General features: G+C 40.1%; 1 protein-coding gene across 1 annotated transcript; it reads right to left on the bottom strand.

The window, feature by feature from the left end:
• Positions 1 to 1,085: 1,085 nt before the first annotated feature.
• On the bottom strand, positions 1,086 to 17,948 carry LOC113406371 (sodium/hydrogen exchanger 10-like). Its single transcript, XM_026650851.1, has 5 exons — positions 17,465 to 17,948; positions 13,909 to 14,009; positions 8,436 to 8,564; positions 1,828 to 1,993; positions 1,086 to 1,117 (listed from the first exon to the last, which is right to left on the bottom strand). The coding sequence occupies exons 1-5, from the start codon at positions 17,583 to 17,585 to the stop codon at positions 1,086 to 1,088; spliced, it is 549 nt and encodes a 182-aa protein (XP_026506636.1). The 5' UTR covers positions 17,586 to 17,948.
• Between the last annotated feature and the right edge of the window lie 1,543 nt (positions 17,949 to 19,491).

The raw sequence follows: 19,491 nt of genomic DNA, 5'->3' as shown, positions 1-19,491 counted from the left end.
AAAATAAACATTCTAAAATACAGAATTCCAGTTCTCCAGACCTTCTAGGAGACCTCAAGCAAAACATGGAAGACAAGACTTCTTCATATTTAAAAACAACAAAAAGTGGGGCGGGATTGTTCAATTTTCTCAGGCTTTTTTTAGACAGCATAAAGAAGCAAAAAAGAGAAAAATCCCTATTGGAACCAAGGTTTACCCTTGAACAGCTGACACAATGTTAAACACATCTTGTTCCTGTCCATTTTGACTTTCAAATTCACATTTATCATCATGCCAGTTAACAGGATTCCTTAAGGCTGTATTCTAACAGCCTAATTTGCTAGTGAACACAAGCCCTACAAGGGTTAACATCATAATCCTCCTGAGTGTGAGTTTTTTCTCTATCTTAGGCTCCTCAACCATATTAGTTTGACTTTGTGGGTAGTAGACCAATTTAATCAAATTAATTTCTAAAATTAGCAAGATCCTCAAGATTGAAGATGCAGACTCTAAATCCCCAGAAACCCTCAAAAGAAATCCCCTTCAAATGAAAAATTTAACGATCAATATTTTTCTGTTCCTAAATATTTAAAAGATATTAATTCAGAGTGACTGCCTACAAGTTGGAAGAAAATTTGTAAGCTCTGCCTCCCCATTATACAAATCTCTTAAGGAAAAAAAGGTCAAAATTTTATTTCTAAGGTGGACTCAGAAATGTCTTCCCATACCAAAAAGATGGCAACCTTGTGGAAGGGGTAATTTTATCTAAGGATCCTATATAATATAAATATCTTTCAAAATAGACCATGACACCTTCTTTTTAGCTTTATGTGCTGCTGTGGCTTGGTCATCTCTACAACTTGACTCTCCTGGATGCAAACTATTAAGATGCTCTCAAATTAAAATCTAAGGATAATAGAATCACGTATGAGAAACTTCAAAACATGTATAAGACTCTTCCTTATTTATGTTGCTTTTTGTATTATCACAAGATTCACTTCTCATGCCCTTCTTCTCTCTTACACAGTGGCCAGAAGGAACATGTGGTTCCAGTCCTGAGATCAGAATGTCAACTCTAGAACCCATTCAAATCCAGGTCTCTTTTGTCAGAAGTTTTTGGGGGAAGCTTTAGCTACAGCTGCGGGGAAAAAAAAGTTTCAGATCTTAGCATGTTCCCTATGTTCAAAGAGATAAGGGACAGTCACTTTTACTTCAAGGTTAAGCATTTTAAGGGCTTTGGCAAAAATCACAAACAACTCTTTAGCTCCTTTCATTCCCTCAGAACGAAATGGACAAAAGCTTCCCTTATAAAACATTTGGTCTCCATCTATGTTATATTAATTGAAATATTTGTTTTAGTTACATTGTCACTGTATCACTCACTATGGGTTCTAAAGACAAAGGCCAGTAAAGAATGGTATTTTTTTTTTAAGTTTGCTCTTGCCCTAAATATACTTTGGCTTCAGTGACATTCTGGCGGAGGCTTTTGTTTTAGCTCACATTAACTTGTCTGAATCCAAAGCAGAGCTCCATAACTAATAGCACCATATATATATATATATATATATATATATGATGGAGTGTTTTGATAATTTTTTTGTTGCTGTCCACCACATTCAATTTGTAACTTCTGTTTTATTATTTTGGGGAGTCTTCCTCGATTGTTTACAAATGTTAGCACTTCATTTTTCCCAGTCCTCCTCCGCATTTTTGTTTTCAAGAATTTGATAAGCTCAAAAAATAGCAAGAGTGATGAAATACAGTATGTCTCAATTTCTATACTATGTGCAAGATTATTTAAATCTCAAAATATACATACTTTCAAAACTGTTGGGAAAATTGACATACCAATGTTTTTCACAGAAGCCACAGAGAGGATAGGATCTGTTGTGCTAAGAATGATTCCAAACAACATGCTAACGTGCCAGTTCCAGTTATACTCATTGATTTTATAAGTTAAGCATCCAATTAAAGTAAAATTCAGCAAAAAGCCAGGAACTGAAAGTAGCAATATCTGTGAAGACAATTCATAAATGTATTATTAGATTTTAAAATATTCATAGATCCTATTGTATCACAAGATTATTCATTTTACATTCCCAGACAAAAACTATGTTAAATTGGATTTAAGGTTGAGTGCATATAAGTAAATTAAGAGTACAAATATTATTGAGATATTATAATTATCCCATAAATAAGCATTACAAACCCTAGGAAATTCAGAGTTAAGGTTAAATTAATAGAAACCCAAACATGTTAAGAAATTAAAATAAACAGTTTTTAAGGCATGTGAACAACCTTAATTCCTCTTTGTGCAGACACCCTGCAATAACCATACAATCACAAGTGGATAATATCACTGCTTATAGTGCTGGATTAAATTTAATTGATTTTTTTAAAACAGATTTTTTTTTTTTTTAATTCATGGCATCACTACAGGACAGAGTTATGGTTGGATGGGTGGCTGAATTGTGAATTGCTTTGTGTGTTATTCTGGCCACTTCAAATGGTATCACCGATCACCTGCTTATTCTTTTAACTGTTCAAAGAGGTTTCCCATCAAGTAAATTGTTAATGGGGGCTGTTTTAACTATCCTTTACTCACCTATAGTAGTTTTAAAAAAATATTGTAAAGCTGGAAGTTTTAATTTCTTTACCAGACTTGCAAGCACAACTGCACTGGGATCTGAAGCAATAATCTGCATGTCAATATGAAGAACCCCCAATTTCCTAGTGCTATGGCAGGAGTTTACCAAAACAGCTAGTCTCTCTAACAAATTACCAATATTCAGCCTACAATCTGATGTATTTAAGTGGCACTTCCTATACCCAGTCTGGTACCTTCCCCACAACATCCCTCAGACCCTGAACTGTGCACTAGAACCCAGGTGGTGTCTTCCCCTTCACCCTGCCATGTAGGTTTGAGAGAAAAGTGCAAAGGGGACAGCCAGAGACTCCAGCTAGTAGGGGCAGAATCAGTGACTGCACCCCGTTAGTTTTTTGAAGAACTTTCTACAGTTTTGACTGAACTTTTTTTTTTGCCCTGTGCTATTGTTCCAGCTCTCCTCCTCCTCCACCACAACCTCTTCACCTCAGCATCACTCCTCTAACCCTCTTCTCCCCTGTTCCCCTTACCCTCTTCCCTTCCTTGAGCTTATCCTTCTTTCTAACTAAACCCAGCAAAAGAAAAAAATAATAGAACTAACATGATGTTTGCTGCCATCACATTGTTCACTCTGCTTGTGTGTTATACCCTTTCCCCACCCTTCATCTGTCTTGTCTATTTAGATTGTAAGCTCTTCAGAGCAGGAACCATATTTTTGTTCTGTGTTAGTACAGCATCTAGCACAACATGGTCCAGGTCCATGACTAAAGCAACTAAATGGTACAGTACTATAAACAAACTTTTAGGCTCTTTTAGAACTTGCAGACTTCCATTAGAAGATACATGTGCTTCTCAGGAGATGGCATATTGGGTTCTGTCGTGTACAATGCCAATTTGGTCTGTGCATGCTTTCAGCTACTGAAAATTGAAAGGGCATTAAAAAATTTTCCCAAACACCACCAAACTGCAGGAATCAAAGTTTTGTTATTTTTTCCCCCATCAGGGGCTGGATAACAGTTTTTTTGTTCAGATTTCATTTTGTTTTCTCTAATTTAAACATTTCTGTACAATTTCTTCAGCCAGTTTCTAACTGGCAGCTTTCACAGAAGAGTTTATATCTGAACTGAAAAAGCAAATATTGAAGTGCTGATATACATACTGATCACTTTGGGGAACATAGTCAATCTTTATCTATATAATAATTACATTAAAAAACCTTATGTTATAAGAATATTAAGATTGCACTCAAGAGTTAGGAAATGCCAAAATTAAAGTTACTCATGCAATCCTAATTCAGCTCCCTTGTGCATACATATTACAATACAGTCTTTATTTACCAGCTCTAGTGTCCACAATTCAAAAAACACCACCAAGCAGCCTCCAGGTACAGATTACAACCAGCTTAGTATTTACCATTCCAGGTGAGACATAAAGCAGGTGGCAATTGTCATATACTTAGGAAGCATCATTGACAGTGCTGGAGGATGCTTAAAAGATGTGGATACTTGCAAAGCAGCAGCTGTTGTCATATTTCAGGCCTTTCTGTGGACTCTGTGGGGAAGTCTGGAGTCCAAGCAGCAGATCTACAGAATCATGGCTATACCAACTCTGTTGTGTGGCAGCGAAATGTGAGCACCAAGGAAGGCCATAGAGCACTAAATTGACATTTTTGATTCTTGTTGTCTTCATCAGCTATTTCATATTAAATGGCAGTTCAAGATCAGAAATGAGGATATTCAAAGCTGAACCCAGCAACCATATCCATCAGCACTGATTCAGTTTCGGCAGCTTTCTTGGCATAGACACATTATTAGGATGGAAGACCAAAGTGTTTACACCAAGGAAATGCAGCTACACCATCAGCAATCAAGTCGCAGCGAAAAAGGTTCGATGTCATGCTAAGATTGCCAACAATGGACATAAACTGAATATCAAGCATGACCACCTTAAGGACCTAGCTAGAGATCCATGTGGGTAGTGTGCTATCTGCAAGAAGGCTAAGTCCCCGTAGGATCTGCCACGATGATTACAGTGTGTCAAGAAGCATGTTGATAAATTGTAAAGGGTTCTGAGAAGAGCCACAAAAATGATTAAAGGGTTGGAAAACATATCTTACAATGATAGACTCAAGGATCTCAATCTATTTAACTTGGCAAAGAGAAGGTCACAGGATGACTTGATTTCAGGGGGGAAAAATATTTGATAATGGGGGGAGGGATAGCTCAGTGGTTTGAGCATTGGCCTGCTAAACCCAGCATTGTGAGTTCAATCCTTGACGGGGCCACTTAGGGATCTGGGGCAAAATCAGTACTTGGTCCTGCTAGTGAAGGCAGGGGCCTGGACTCAATGACCTTTCAGGGTCCCTTCCAGTTCTAGGAGATATACCTATCTCCATATATTATTATTATAAACTAGCAAACAAAGGCATAACATGATACAAAGGCTGGAAGTTGAAGCTAGACAAATTGAGACTGGAAATAAGGTGTAAACTTTTAACAGTGAGGGTAATTAATGATTGGAACAATTTACCAAAGGTTGTGGTGGATTCTCTATCACTGGACATTTTTAACTCAAGAATGGATTTTTTTAAAGATGTGCTCTAGTTCAAACAGGAATTATTTAAGATAAGTTCTGTGGCCTGTATTATACAGGAGGACAGACTAGATGATCATAGTGGTCCCTTCTGGCCTTCAGATGTATGAATCTATATGATTACATCCAATATTTTCTGTAAGACTCTACCTCATACAATACACAGGATGGACAGTTGTTCACTGAATGGGTAGCTAGTCAATATTTCTTTTTTATCCTCATCATTCAGTGTGTAATGCCATACATTGTTTGCTGTACACCATCCAAACCCTGCATTGAATATAATTATTAATTTCCTCATTGGCTTTTCTACAGTGGTGTCATCATAGTATCTTAACATTTTACAAATGTTAATGAACCTATCTTCACAAAACCCATGAGATAAGGTGAATATTATCCCTATTTTACACCAGGGGAAACTCAGAGACAGAGATTAAAAACAAAACTGTCAAAAATGTCAGCTAATTTTGGGTGCCCAATGAGATGCCTAGAGCTTTATTTTTTTCAGTGTACTTAGCATTTTATAGCACTTATATCTTCAGAGCAGAGCTTCCATTGACCTCACTTGCGAGTTCTCAGCACTTCAGCAAATCAGATCCCTGTGTCTCATGCTGGGTACTCAGAAAATGATGAACACACCATGGACATCTATGAAAGTTTCGGTTTAAGTGATTTGCACTGCATCACAAAGAAGCTCTGGGGCATAGGCAGGGACAGAGTCCAGTTCTCCAGTGTGGCATTCAACTGTCTTAACCATGAGGCAATCCCTTCTCTTCCTGCAGTTCCCTTCCTCATTCATCACACACTTTCCAACCTCTGCAACAAATGAGGCAGGAATCCTACACACAAGATCTCCATTCACCTAACATCCCGAATGAGTTCCCAAAGCACAGTCCATCAGGTGCACTAAATGAGGTAGGGATCCTGCAGAAAATATACTGTGAGATCATGTAACTAAAGACTGTACTAATGCATAAACAAGAGGGCCAATTAAGGTTGCATGAGCACACTTAATTCTATCATTTCCTAACTTTGCATACTGGTCTTTGCAATCTTAATATTCTTTTAAAAATCTTGGATGCAATTTCCTTTTTAAAAACCCATAAAACTGAAAAGAACAAAAATTCCATTCTGTGGAACCATAATGATCCCCAATGCGGTCTTCAGCAGGATTGGGTTGATCTCTAGAGCCACAGCATAGTCCTCTGTCACTTGAGTTATTGTAGTAACTGGTAGTAGTATAAGACTTTTCCATGTAACCTGCCACTAGAGGGGATAGAGACACACTTGACCCAAAGGGTTTCACAACTATTTACTAGAAAGCAAAAGAATGTTGAGACTCAAGAATAATATGTTAAAATTTAAATCCTGCCGGGGAACGTAGTAACTAGTGGTTACACACTCTTCTGCCCCTGTCCCCCACAAGCCTTTCCCTGGCCCCTTCTGACCTATACCCCACCACCTCAGTTCCTGCCCCTCTCTGGCATGGTCCATTTTCCCCCAGCTTAATTGCTACCTCTGTCCCCACTCATTGCGCCTATCGCCCTTATCCTTTGCTCCTTCCCCTCTCCTCCACCACATCTCTTTCCCTTATCACTTGTTCATATCTCCCCACATCATCTGTCCCTTGCTGTCCTGCTCCTATTCCCCTCCCCCCATGCTCCTAAATCCACCCCTGAGCTCCTGTGTGTCTCTGCTCTGCATATCTCACCCCCTCCACCTACACTCCTGATCCTTTTGCATTCAAGTCTGTCTGTTTCCTCCTCCTCACTGACTAGGTGCCAGCACCAGGAGCACTGAGAGCACGGGAAAGACAGTCTGCCTGCTCTCTGTCCACATACCCAATGCCAAGCAGCATCCAGCAGCCAAGAGGAGCAGTTTCAGGGAAAGTCCTGCTCATCCTTTCCAACCTTGAGATAGCGCATGCACAATCCGGTCAGCATATAGGAGTTGCAAGGGGACAGAGCATGCTCAGTGCAGACTGGAGATTTGGAGAATTTAGCTGTCAAACTCTAACTAGACTCCACTGAGCATGTGCCGAATTTGGGCAAATTTTCACAGACAGTAAAAGGCACAACTCTGACACCAGGGCAACCCTGCCCCAATGACAAATTTCAAGTATCTTGTTCCACAGCAGAGAGGTGCTAAGTTTTTCAATGAAAGAGTTGTAAGAATTATTCTTTTACATGGGCAAAACGTGTTTTTCCATAACCTTGTTCTTGGAAACAGCTTTATAATTTTAGCTGAAACTTGCCAGAAACGTTCCGTCTCATGCAGATCTCTAGCATGGAAATTTTCATCCCGAACAGTTTAAGTTTGTCAAAGTTATAAGCAACTGAAACACAATCTTATAATGGAAAATGCATGCAACCTTAACTACAGGTATCACTTTCTGAGCCATCTATGTTATGTTTATTATTTTTATATATTTAGGAGCAACCAACTAATCCTCATCCATTTATGTTTTTTCATCGGTAGAAGCCTTACTCCCTGTTCAGCTAGTTTTATTTATCAGCAGCAGGCAGTGCCAGCCAAATCAGCATCTTTTAAACAACTGGTTTAATAGAGCAGCTGTCGAAGGAATACTGGAACTGCAGCATAGAAAGGAGCACCTGTGCCCCCTCTCAAGATTGAGGAGCCATTCTGGATGTTGAGGGATGGGGGCATGCTAAAGAAGAAACTCTTCATGCTCAAAGATAGTAGAATTAGCTGGAGGTGCTGAAAGGAGCACTCACTCCACAAAAATTTGTGGCAGCCTGGGTAACCATGGGACAAATCTCCTCCCTGAAGAGATTGAATGGACATCTGACAGGGTGGTGAAGGAGAAAACAAGGTTTGGCAGAAGTCTCCTGAGGAGTATACTGGGTCTTTTACAGTGAAGTTGCCTCTAAGCTCTCTGTTGAGCAGATCTTTTCTAATACCTTCCCCCACAGACCTTAAGATCAGCACTGGAAAGACAGAGCAATTGAGGGCTGTGACCCACCCCAGTTCTCTCTCCCCAAGACCTCTCTTTTCTTCATTCCAGGTTGAGATAGGCACACTCCCAACTCACAGATGAGGTGGCACTACATTTAAAAGGTTAAAAGGTTTCTAAATTCTTATTGCCCCAATGAAGCTTTTCCTTTTCTTTTTAAAATTTATAATGTATACCAAACCATTGCAACCACTTTACAGCCACAAAGAAAAACAAGGACACAATTGCCTCCTATCTTTTCCATATAATGAACTCTAATAGGAAGTTTCTGAAATCACATCTTACCTGCCAAAATGATTTCCGAAATATATAAAAATCCATTTCAAAAGCAGCAGTAAATATTATAGCAGGTGTGAACATATGAAGAAACAGGATCGGATCAATCTTTGCAATGTATTCTGTCAAAATAGTAAACTGACAATACAAAAGAAGGTAAAGTACACTTATTAAGTGATTTCTGGAAAAAAATAATATATATTATGGAATTGGGGGGGAAATTAAAAGGTTTTTTCTATCTGTAAATCTGCAAGGATATTAAGTAATCATCATTCTGGACCAACTGGTTTCTCTTTGCTGTTCAAACTGTCAAGACAATATGATCAATCACCGACTTCTAAATATTTGTCATTCTCCTCTCACCAAACTGCACTGCCTCTTTTAACAATTTGGACCAATGGGCTCCAAGTAACAGTGCACACAGGTTCCCCAGCTGGGAAGGAAAAGGCAATTACAAAATGACAATGCTCAGCACCCACCTAAGGCAAAGCATCTGTGAAACGGACAGTAAAAGTCAGTAGTGCCTTGTAACAAATATATGTAGACTGCCAGATGACGGCCTTGCACAACTCTTTCACAGAAGGCCTTTCCCTCTAAACCTAGGAACCTAGTATGAAAGATACCTGGGGAGAAAACATTGCAGTTTTATATACAGAAATAAATGACGGTTACTAGAGTTCTTTGAGATGGACTCTGCATATTCACATTCTTGGGATGCACCAACCAGTGCAGCTTGGATGGTGGAACCTGCTGATACAGTGTCCATTAGAGCACACATGCACCCCTCCTTCTCCTTCCCTCATCATTCAAGCACATTCTGAGGAGGAGGCTATAAAAGGGGGCATGGTGCCACCTGCTACCTCAGTTCCTGACACTGCTAATATAGAGTACAAAATTGATTAAAACTCAGCAGAAAAGGGGAAGGCAGACTGGGAATATGAATATGCAGAGTCTACCTCAAACAACTCCACCTACATGCAAGTAACTTTCATTTCTCCTTCAAGTGTCCTCTGCATATTTTTATTCTTGGGATCGTTTGGCAAGCAGTAAATAAAAAGGTAGAGGGACACGGGGTCCTCCTAATTAAAGATTGACCCACTTGGTCCACAATCATTGACTTTGTACAAGGTGGCACACCATCCCTTCAGATTGTCATCTGTGGCAATTTATCTATTGCAGGTTGGTCAAGGGAATGCACATTCCTGAATAGGTTGTCAGAGTCCTCCTCCTACTGTAATAACTCTTTAATTGCTAGGGATAAATGGCTGGGATGTGAAAGAGGATGGAATGGTTGATCCCACCGAGTGACGAATAAGTGAAAAATTGGCCAATCACAAGAGAATTACCCAGTGTAGAGAGATCGTCTCATGGTGGAGAACTGATTTAGTGGCCCAACGCGCCCCCATGCTTTTGGCATGATCCCTAGCCTCTGGCAGCCGGTAAACCTTACAGAAGCCTAAAGGCTGTTCTAAGTTACATTGGAGAACTAGAGTAGTACACCATAGGCCCAAGTTCAAGGAAGCACAAAGGGCATCTTTGCATCCCACATCCACCCCTGAGCTACACACCCCTCAGTTTTAGCAAAGCATCTATGCGAGTATCCGGATCCCTCCCTATTTCTGTGATTATCTGAGCCAAATACTTTGGGAACAGAAATGTCTTTTCCTGAATTTGCCCAAACAAGTACTCCCATCCTTCTGTCAATCCTCGTTCTAGTAGTCCCCTGCAGGGTCCAGGGAGCTCAGTAGGGGATTACTAAAGTCTTGTGGTTCTAGATATTTGCTTCATTAACGAATCCTTTATCAGAACTGAAATGTCTGATGAAGTATGCCTCCTCTGAGGAAAAAGAGGATATAAGAGGAGGAAGAGAAGATGGTTTAACCTTCCTCTCAGAGACCATGGACCTTTTAAAGCTTTTCCTCTCAATCTTAACCTACATTAGAGTGTGTGGATGGAGAAACAGAGAAGTGAGAGGACAAAGAAAGGAGGTAAGCAGACCTGCATAGGGAAGTGAAGTAGCCTTAACACTGAATGGGACTTTGGATTGATAACCTGACCACTAAGGAGAAGATGTCTGGATAAATCACCTCCATAAAACATTTCTTACATGATTAATAAGCCCTTTGGCATCCTAAAGCCCATGTTTTATGGTAAGAGTCTGATAGGAACATCCCCTGGCACTCCTGTGGAAAGAAGGAAAACTACAGTACTGAGAAATGTGGCGTCCCCAGCCTCAGCAAATGAAACTCTCTGATGTGTGTCCCGAGTTTACTGGGACTTTCGAGGGGAAGAGGGGTTGAAATGCTGTGGTATTCCACAGTGTCAGGTTGGCCTCTGTGATGAGTGGAGGAGCTGGAGCATTCAATCCAGTAAGGCGAACTTGCAGACAAGTAAGGGGCTTTCTTTAAAGTGCTGCCAGCTCTAGAGGAGCACAAACGCCAAAAGTGGGATCACTGGGGCACAGTGTGGAGGATTTTTCAAAATATGCCACCTATCCTGAGAAGTAAAGGGGGAGGTTGAATTCCTAATGTTGACAAAGGTGGTGGTCTCACCACTGGAAGCCTGAGATGAAGGGGAGACAGAATCTCCTGGTTTGTGACGGCTACCATGGGTCTTGCTGTTAGAAACTCTTCTGCCTGCCCTCTGAGAAAGAACTTCCAAGACTGCTCCAACTGTTTGCAAGGGAGAGCAAGAAGGGGATTCAGAATGATGACAATATGAGCCTGCTGCTAAAGAAATTTGTGTTTAGCGATGCCTGTCGCATTTTCTGCCTAACCAACTAGCTGATTGCTCAACAAAGAGCCACAGGAGTCAAGGCTCAAAAAGGATCTTCTGCCTGGAGTCAAGGCAGAAAACAAAATGAGAAAAGCACAGGAGAGAGTCTGCAGAAACTGAAGCTGGGCAGGGAGAAAATACCTTGGAAGCTAGTGAGTGGCCACTCTGTTTAACTGCAGTGAGAAATCTATTAGAACAGAATGTTGTATAATTTTTCAAGATTTCTAATTATAAACATAAGTAATTACACTAAAATTATAATCATAAAAGAAGCATCATTATCTTTTAGGTCTAAAGTTTGACTTAAAAGTGTTAAAGCACAGTAGGTAATGGCCTATTGACTCTAAATACCTAATTAAAAAAAATCCACCATTCTATCACAACAAAATTTTAAAAATACTAACAAATCATTGCATTACTTATTCCGCATCATACAAGCTTTTTGTTCTGTTGATGCATATGCAGAGATGCAGCAACAGTTTAGTGTGTTACTGTGGACTAAACATAAATTTAAGACTGAGCGATGGTTGGGTAATAAAACCCATCTCTACCACTAATTTGCTGTGTGGCAGAGTGAAATTATTTAAATCATCAATTTTAATCACAATTTAAATCAGCAAGCAGGAAACCTTGAGTTAATCATTGATTTTAATCTTCTTCTGTATTTGTACTTTTTAGTTATTTTCCTAAAGAAAGGATAATTCTCATTAGTTGGTAACCATTAAAACATGTTGATGTGCAACTAAACTTTAAACTACATTTGGTGTTTCTTTTTACTAAACAGAAGGACACACTATATCTATACACATTTAAGCAATTATATAGCTTATCTTACATTTATTCACATTTCTTACTTACTAGATGATGATTAATTTTTTTACTTGTGATTTGTGTCAAGCTCTATTTGGAAATTTGAATTCAATTAAAAATGCACAAAAATGGCATTTTACAACATTTTTCGTAGTTAACTAAAACTACCCTACATGTGTGGGATACACAAGAAAAAATATTATCAAATCCTGTTTTAAATTTAAAACTAACTGATTTATTAAACAAGATATTATCTGTAGGTAGTTAAATGAACTGAATATTTCTGGTCAGCAATGTCCTTCAGGATTTTAGATATAGTAAATCTCATCCTTTTACATCTAGTTTTTATTCACAAGCTTTTCTACTTTTTTCTTCAGTTGGTTTCTTAACTTTAAATGAACTAGTCATTGAACTGAACTAGGTGAATAAACCCAAATGTTTTCTCTGCACCTACAGAAGAGGCTCAAAAACTGGTTCAGCACTTCAACAAACTCAGGTTACAAGCACTTAGTTAGTAACTTCCACCAATTCAGTGGTTTGACTTTCTCTGAAACTTTAACAGCAAACATGTACTGCTTAATATTAATATTTTAATTTCATTTAAATGATTTAATTGATTTTTGTAAGTTTAGGCCTTAACATATGTTGTTATAATTTCAAAGAGGTTTACTTTAAAAAATAAACCAGTATTTAATTTTTTAAAAATCCAATTATATATATAAAAAAAAAGTAAAACTTTTTTTTTTTAAATAAAATCATTTTTATCCACCCCACTGTGTGGCCTCAAACTTGTCATAGCCTCACTGTTTTTCAGTTCCTCTATCTGTAGTTACATATCTGCAGTACCTTGTAGAGCTGTTGGGAGGATTACTATATTTATGACATGAGGAAAAAGGTAAATCACTACACAAGTGCTTTATACGCAGCTTTCCAAATAGGGATTTCAATTTTTTTTTATTAGTAGGCTGATTTCTCTTTAGCACAAGTATGGAACACATGTTTTTAATAATATTAAAGTCAACAACCGTCATTCTACCACACACGTCAAGAGTAATTTCTAGTAATCCAATTGTATCACCCCCAGTTTTATTTACTTTAAAAAAAAATTATTGACTTATTCCTGTTTTACGTCAGTTTTCAGGTTGTGAGATAAGAAACAATTACACTCTTGTCACTTTATTCCACTGACATTTCCTCAGTAAACTATTCATGAATAGGCCCCCAAATGTGTAACAGTAAGCACATAATCTACTGTTTATGTGCAGTAATGAAAAGTGAGGTTTTACCAAAATTATTTTTTCCACAACAGGCAGTCCAGAAACTATACTTTGCAATTACAGTGCCTACCATCTGAGGATCTCAAAATGATTTATAAATATTCAGTATACTATAGAAGACCCTATGAATTAAGTAACTATTATCCTTATCCCACAAACGAGGAAATTGGGACAATTGTGGGCGAAAGCCAGATCTCGAAGCCTAGATTGGAACTTTAACCTCCAGACCAACAGTTCTCAAATATTTTGATAGCATGAACTACCTCTTAATAGAAAGAGCGTTCTTGCAAACCCATCCCATTCCAAGTATAAGGTCTACCTCCCCTCTCATTGACAATCTCATAGCATCCCTGTGCCAACTACAGAAATATCTTGTATGGAAAACTAGTATTAAGTATGTATTTTTAGCTGCCTCTGAATGTTGTTTAGTATCTGGAAACAAGGATACCCATATAGGATAGTGTTCTATGGTCCACCGTTTGGGAACCCCTGCACTAAACTAAAGTCCCTCTCTATTTATAACCCTGTGGGGTGAAAAAAACCAACAAACCAAACAAAAAACCCATGTGTTGCCTTATGGCCCACATTAATAACGGTTATAGTTACTAAATATACAGTACCTCCTTTACAAAGTAGCCCACTACTCCAAGGAGAACTCCAGTCAAACAAAGAATTACATTAATAGGAATGTTTGATTCCTTCAGAATGATCCTCAACAGAGCTGGAAATAAAAAGAGAATATTATACATAAAAACAATATTATTGTATATAATTTCAAAACATGCATCTCTGCTCAGAAACAGCCCAGCAGATCTGACCTGAAATTCTCCTGTACCTGCTACTTGATTTTAGGTTTGCAAACAGGCTAATATAAGAGTTGTGGAAATTTACATTTAACATGCTTAAACTCAATGTTCAACCAGTACTTATTTTCATATCCAGTGCACAACTGCATGTATGTTCCTAGTTCAAGGTCTTGGTCTGACTGGTAAGCACTGATCAGAATCGGTATTTCCCTTCGGCTCAAATGTACAAAGTGAGACAAGCATAACAAAAAGCATTCACTATATCGGCCAATGATATTTTATATTTTCTTCCTTCCCTCTTCCATTTTCTATATCTCGAACTGATTACCTCAATACAACACCAAAATGTTTTATGGACATCTGAAAGTGTTTAACCAAATGGGGTTTTGAATAAACAGCAAAACAATCCAACGTGTGAATTCACTTTAGGGAAGGTATATAGTGAAAGCAGATTATGTAAATCCCATAACGGGGATCTGCAGAGGCAATTTCTGAAGAAGTGTTTCAGTTAACTAGGATAGTGTTATTCAGCATTTAATTGTGCAATAAAGCCAATTACTTGCTTCTTTTTCCTATTTTCAATATCAAGTCTAGTTGAAAATACACCAATGAAAATATACCAGTAAAAAGTCTAACCAACAAGAGCCATATTAGCACCTCCCCAAAAACATTTGCCAAAGTTACATATAACCAAATTCCAAATAGCCTTGTACTGTAGCATCTGAGTATATTATTATTAAGTTCATGTGCTGCATCCCTAACAGTAGAGGACTAAAATCAAATAGCACAAGATACAAGTTAAGCATTATATGGTACTGCAACAACACAAAAAAGTTCCTCCAGACATCTTCAGAATGAGCATGGTAATATGGGTAAAAGTTCTATAGGTATCATGGGCACCTAATACCTCCTTGAGCCTCAATTAAGGGAAAAAAAACCAACAGCATCCATCTAAAAATGCAGACAAAATGAGAGACCTGGCCAGCTACAGTCCACACAGAGTGCTGCTTCATCAATATACATCAGTAAACTTATGATTTCCATAGCCGTCAGGTTATGAAATACAAAATCATAACAGAACAAGCTAGACTAATGGTAAGAAGACTAATTGTTGCTATCAAATGGGCACATTTACAGTTCTTCCAGCTGTCACAGACTTAGTTATGCATCTTTCATATATCAGAATTTGGAAGGAGTATGTAATATTTGGGGTGGGAAGCACACGTCTGTGTGATTATTTCACATGTGGTATTCACCAATAGTTAACATGCAACTATACACATCCAGTTCCTCAGTAAGGTGTGCCTGTTCAAGAGACAGGGCTTCTCTACACAGAGCAGCAATGCACACTAGGAGTGGTGTGATTTCTAAAGCACACTAACTTGTTGTACATTAATTGGTCTGTGTAGTCAACCCTGCTAGTGCAGTTTTTAAAATACCCAACACATTACTGTGCTGTAGAAATCATCCCCCTGTAGGGCGCATTACCCCCCTTGTAGATATGTCCTTAGAGTCAAGTACTTTTGTTCTATTTTTCTGAGTATTTTCATGTGAAAATGTGAACCATTTTCACACTTGAATGTATTGATATTAAGAGCATGGGTAAATTTCCTGTGGTTTAGCACACACATCTGGGAAATGACTATACCTTTCCAAACTGTTAACTCATGTTTGTGGTATCAGGAAATGTTCTCCGGAAAGTGTCTATTTGATATTCTTAATTGTTGATATTTGTAATCTTTCCATTAACAAAAGTATAGCTATTATACACAGGAGCAGCTCTAACCACCTTCCTACGGTAGTACAGTGGCTTTGGCTCTGCAGTAACTGCTGTGCACCCATTATTCTTTTACAGAATAGCAACAACTTTTGCACCTGACACAGATGAGGAACACAAAGATTTGGAATAGAGTTGCGTGGAGACAAAAACACCCCTTTTTGGTTGAATCATGCCTGCTTCTGCAGAAACTCTGGCCTTGATCCAGATATGATGGATATCCATCACAAATCTCTTTTCTGGTTATGGGAGGAGGACTATTTTCTGCCTTGAAATTAAGCTTATTTACATTACACATCTCAAATCCACCTCATGGATTTTACAGAATTATTTCACCCTAAGTGATGTTTATAATTCATATTAAGATATAAATATGAAAAGAAAAAAAGTTAGTTATGTATATTTGTGCCCAAGTAAATCCTGATAAAAATTAAACGGTTATTTTAAAACTGGACCTGAACTGTCAATTGTGTCTTCCAGTGTTACTTCCTTGAATCTGTGATTAAAAATAAGTGGTAAAAATTAAAAGTAAAGAAACCAAATAAGGAGAAATAAAAAAAATCCTCATTTTAGCTTAAGAAGAGAAAATTAAAGTTCAAAGCCAACACAACTAGAAAATGGGAGGTTTTGCCTTTGCTTTATAATGTGACTTTCTGCAAAGAAGGAGACCATTTATTCAAAATCTGGGCTGCTGTTCCTCACTACACTTTTGCAGGCAGCTTCACCCTTATAGTTTGTTAAGCTTCAGGTCCCCAACAGGGGACTTATAAGAAGTCCTCTCTCTCAGCCACACTTAATTCAGAACTCTGAAATATGCCACTAGACTTCCAGACAGGTACTCTCCTTCGCAGAAAATCAATGAACAAAGTTAAACCCAAATCTCCCTTTATAAGAGGAGCCCACCAGTCTGGATTCTGTGCTCTAAAGGAATTAGCCCTTATACTCAGAAAATAAAAAGTACCTCAGACCAAGCAGTCTTCCTTAACTTAAGTAACACTGGCACTTCCCTCCCCCCTTCTTTGCAACCTGAAAAGCAAAAAGGGGAGCCTGATTAGCATAAATCCACCATGTCAATGAAATGGAAGATTGATGAGGGGATGTGACCAGGGACACAACAAAAGAAAGAAAAGTGGTGCTTGTGGAAGTCAAGTGAGACACATAAAGGGAAGGAGATGAACAGAATGAGGAGGAAGAAGAGTGCAGAGGGAAGCTGAGGTAGGAGGAGGAGAGAGGTAACAAAAGGAGCTGAGAAGCCCAGTGATATAACTTGTGCCTGAAGTTGAGCAGTGAAGGTCACAAGGAGAGGGCAAAAGGTTAGAGATAAAAGGTGAAACTAGTCAAAGTGAAAAGTTACAGCCTAGATGATGTCATAATGCAATTAGGTCTGATCCATTTCCAATAATTAACCACAGACTTTGCTGACACACATGCTGAGATGGACTGGTATCACACAGGCCAAGCAGGTGATTTTCTATTCCCAGAGGTCTGCAAGGTTCACTTGGGTTGGGAGGAACAAGCCGTGCTACATTCATCCAATATGTGACGATACCTGCTTGCTATCATTTCAATATTAGGAGCCCTTAAGTGTCTTACCTCCCAGGGCACAGCTCACAAACACTAGCAGCACAACGAATGGCGGCTTCGTCCGTATGATATGGTATTGTCCATGGAACTCGGTCTCCACCGAGAAAAAGCTGCTGTTTATGGCGCTCATCCTGCCTGAGCCCTGTGTCACTCAATTCACGGGGCTCACAGACAGGGACCCCCACCCCCGAGTGGAGAGAAGGGGCACCACGGCACTGGCCTAAGTCCTAGATGGGCCTTCTCACTGCAAGGATGGATTCCCCACTTGCCCACTGCAAAGGCTCAGCGCAGGTCCTGGGAGCCCTTCTCCCACCCAGTCCTCAGAAGGAGGTGGCGAGGGGCCGTCCCAGGAGCCGGATCCCTCTGCGGGCAGCGCCCAGGCTCAACCTTTCCTGTTCCCACAGGGTCCACCAGAGCCCTCTCTCGGTTAGTTTTAGGCCCGGCCTCGCCCGCCCTTTCAGATGCTCAGCGTGGCCGTGTTCGCGCTAGGAAGCCTCTGCACCACCACCAGGCGCCACCTCAGCCTGCTGCAAGTCGAGTCACGGGCGTGGCGCGAGACCAACCGCCGCTGCTGCCGTTAGGTTTGAAAGTACTCCGGCGCGCGCGCCGCCCTCCGTCTCTTTCGCCGGGATGCGCGCGCGAACCCGCGGAATTAAAATGCGGCTGTCGAAGCAGCACCTGGCTGTGTGTGTCCGTGTCCTCAGCGGCGCGAGCCCCGCGCGCCAGGTTCACCTGCTCTAGCCGCCGTTGGGTTTGAAGCGCCTCCAGCACTCACTGCCAGTTTTTCCCGCGCGGGGCGGGAGGCGCGACGAGCCAGCGAGCGGGTCAACCTGTAGGACGCAAACAGCGCGCGGCGAAGGGGACTCGTCTGTGCAGAACCTTGTGGCCCCAGGACTCGTCGTGACTCCCTCCCAGGCTGGGGGCAGGGGCTTCTACCCCGTATCCCAGCCCTGTAGCCGCTGCTCTCCCCCTTTAAGGAGAGAGCGGGGCTGGTGAGAGGAGAGGGGGCCAATATTAACTAGAGCTGATCGATTTTCCCTCCGTCCAAACTAAAAACAACCCAGAATCTTCCCCATTGCGTCAAACATTTTGAAACACTTGTTTTCACTCCACCGTCCCACAACTCACATTTTACTTGTTCCCCATTGGGAAAAATGGGGGGAGGTAAAAAAAATTGACTACATGCCACTTTCACTTTTTAAATCTAATTTAAAAAATCCCACTTTTCCAATTGAAAAGAGTGAAATGGAGTAAAAACGCGTGAGAAAGTGTGTTTTGTTTGACTTCCACTCCCTCCTCCCCTTTTTCTACTAGAATAAAGGGGGAAACCACATAACTGACATGTTTTGGTTTTTTTCAGAAAAACAAAGTTTCCACAAAATCTTTGTTTTATTCAAAACCAAGTTTTCAGCTAAAACTTCTGATGAAAACTTTCCACCCAGTTCTACGATCACCATCAAGTAGGTGGGTTGGCCAGTTGGCTCAAGATAAACAGGCTATGGAACCCTGTTGTGTCCACGAGCCACACCTCCCTGCTAATGATGAGGGAGGCTGCAACCTACTCCATTTTATAGAGCACCCCTGCATCCAGCAATGCAAAAAGGCCACCTTAATTGGGTAGCTGAGGATTTCCCTGGTGCAGGGAAATCTCTGGGTTGTTTAATGTCAATGTCAATGTTTCTGCCTGGCCCTGTTGGGAGAGGAGGGGGCATGGTCAGAGCACACAGCAGTCTGGCAATCCCTGGCTCTCATGAAAACTCTGGAGGACCATTACTGCTGATGCAAGATAGAACAGCCCCAGAGCTCTTGGGGGAATAGATCTGTGCATGAGGCTTTGGGTAAGTTGCCAACACAGCACTTCAGATGGAAAAATATTCTGCAATGCTGATTTTAGTCAGATACTAAATAAGACCAAATTGGCTTTTTTCCACTTCCACTTTTTTCCACTGCTGCTATCTGGAACTGTTGCAAACAAGCTGAAATGTAAAACGTTGTTTTATTCCAAAGGGAAAGGACGCTTCATTTGCTTAAGCACT

Source organism: Terrapene carolina, unplaced genomic scaffold, assembly GCF_002925995.2.
Source record: "Terrapene carolina triunguis isolate 2854851 unplaced genomic scaffold, T_m_triunguis-2.0 Scaffold94, whole genome shotgun sequence".
In the NCBI taxonomy this organism is placed as follows: Eukaryota; Metazoa; Chordata; order Testudines; family Emydidae; genus Terrapene; species Terrapene triunguis.
The sequence above is the reverse complement of the archived record's forward strand: the minus strand, read 5'-3'. Positions and strand labels throughout refer to the sequence as shown.

Excerpts from the sequence above, each read along its gene's own strand:
- LOC113406371 (XM_026650851.1), bottom strand. The coding sequence starts at position 17,585 with ATGAGCGCCATAAACAGCAGCTTTTTCTCGGTGGAGACCGAGTTCCAT. Across the intron at positions 8,565-13,908 it reads TGGGCTACTTTGTAAAGGAG|TTTACTATTTTGACAGAATA; the intron begins GTACTGTATATT and ends TTGTATTGTCAG. Across the intron at positions 1,994-8,435 it reads TTCGGAAATCATTTTGGCAG|ATATTGCTACTTTCAGTTCC; the intron begins GTAAGATGTGAT and ends TTGTCTTCACAG.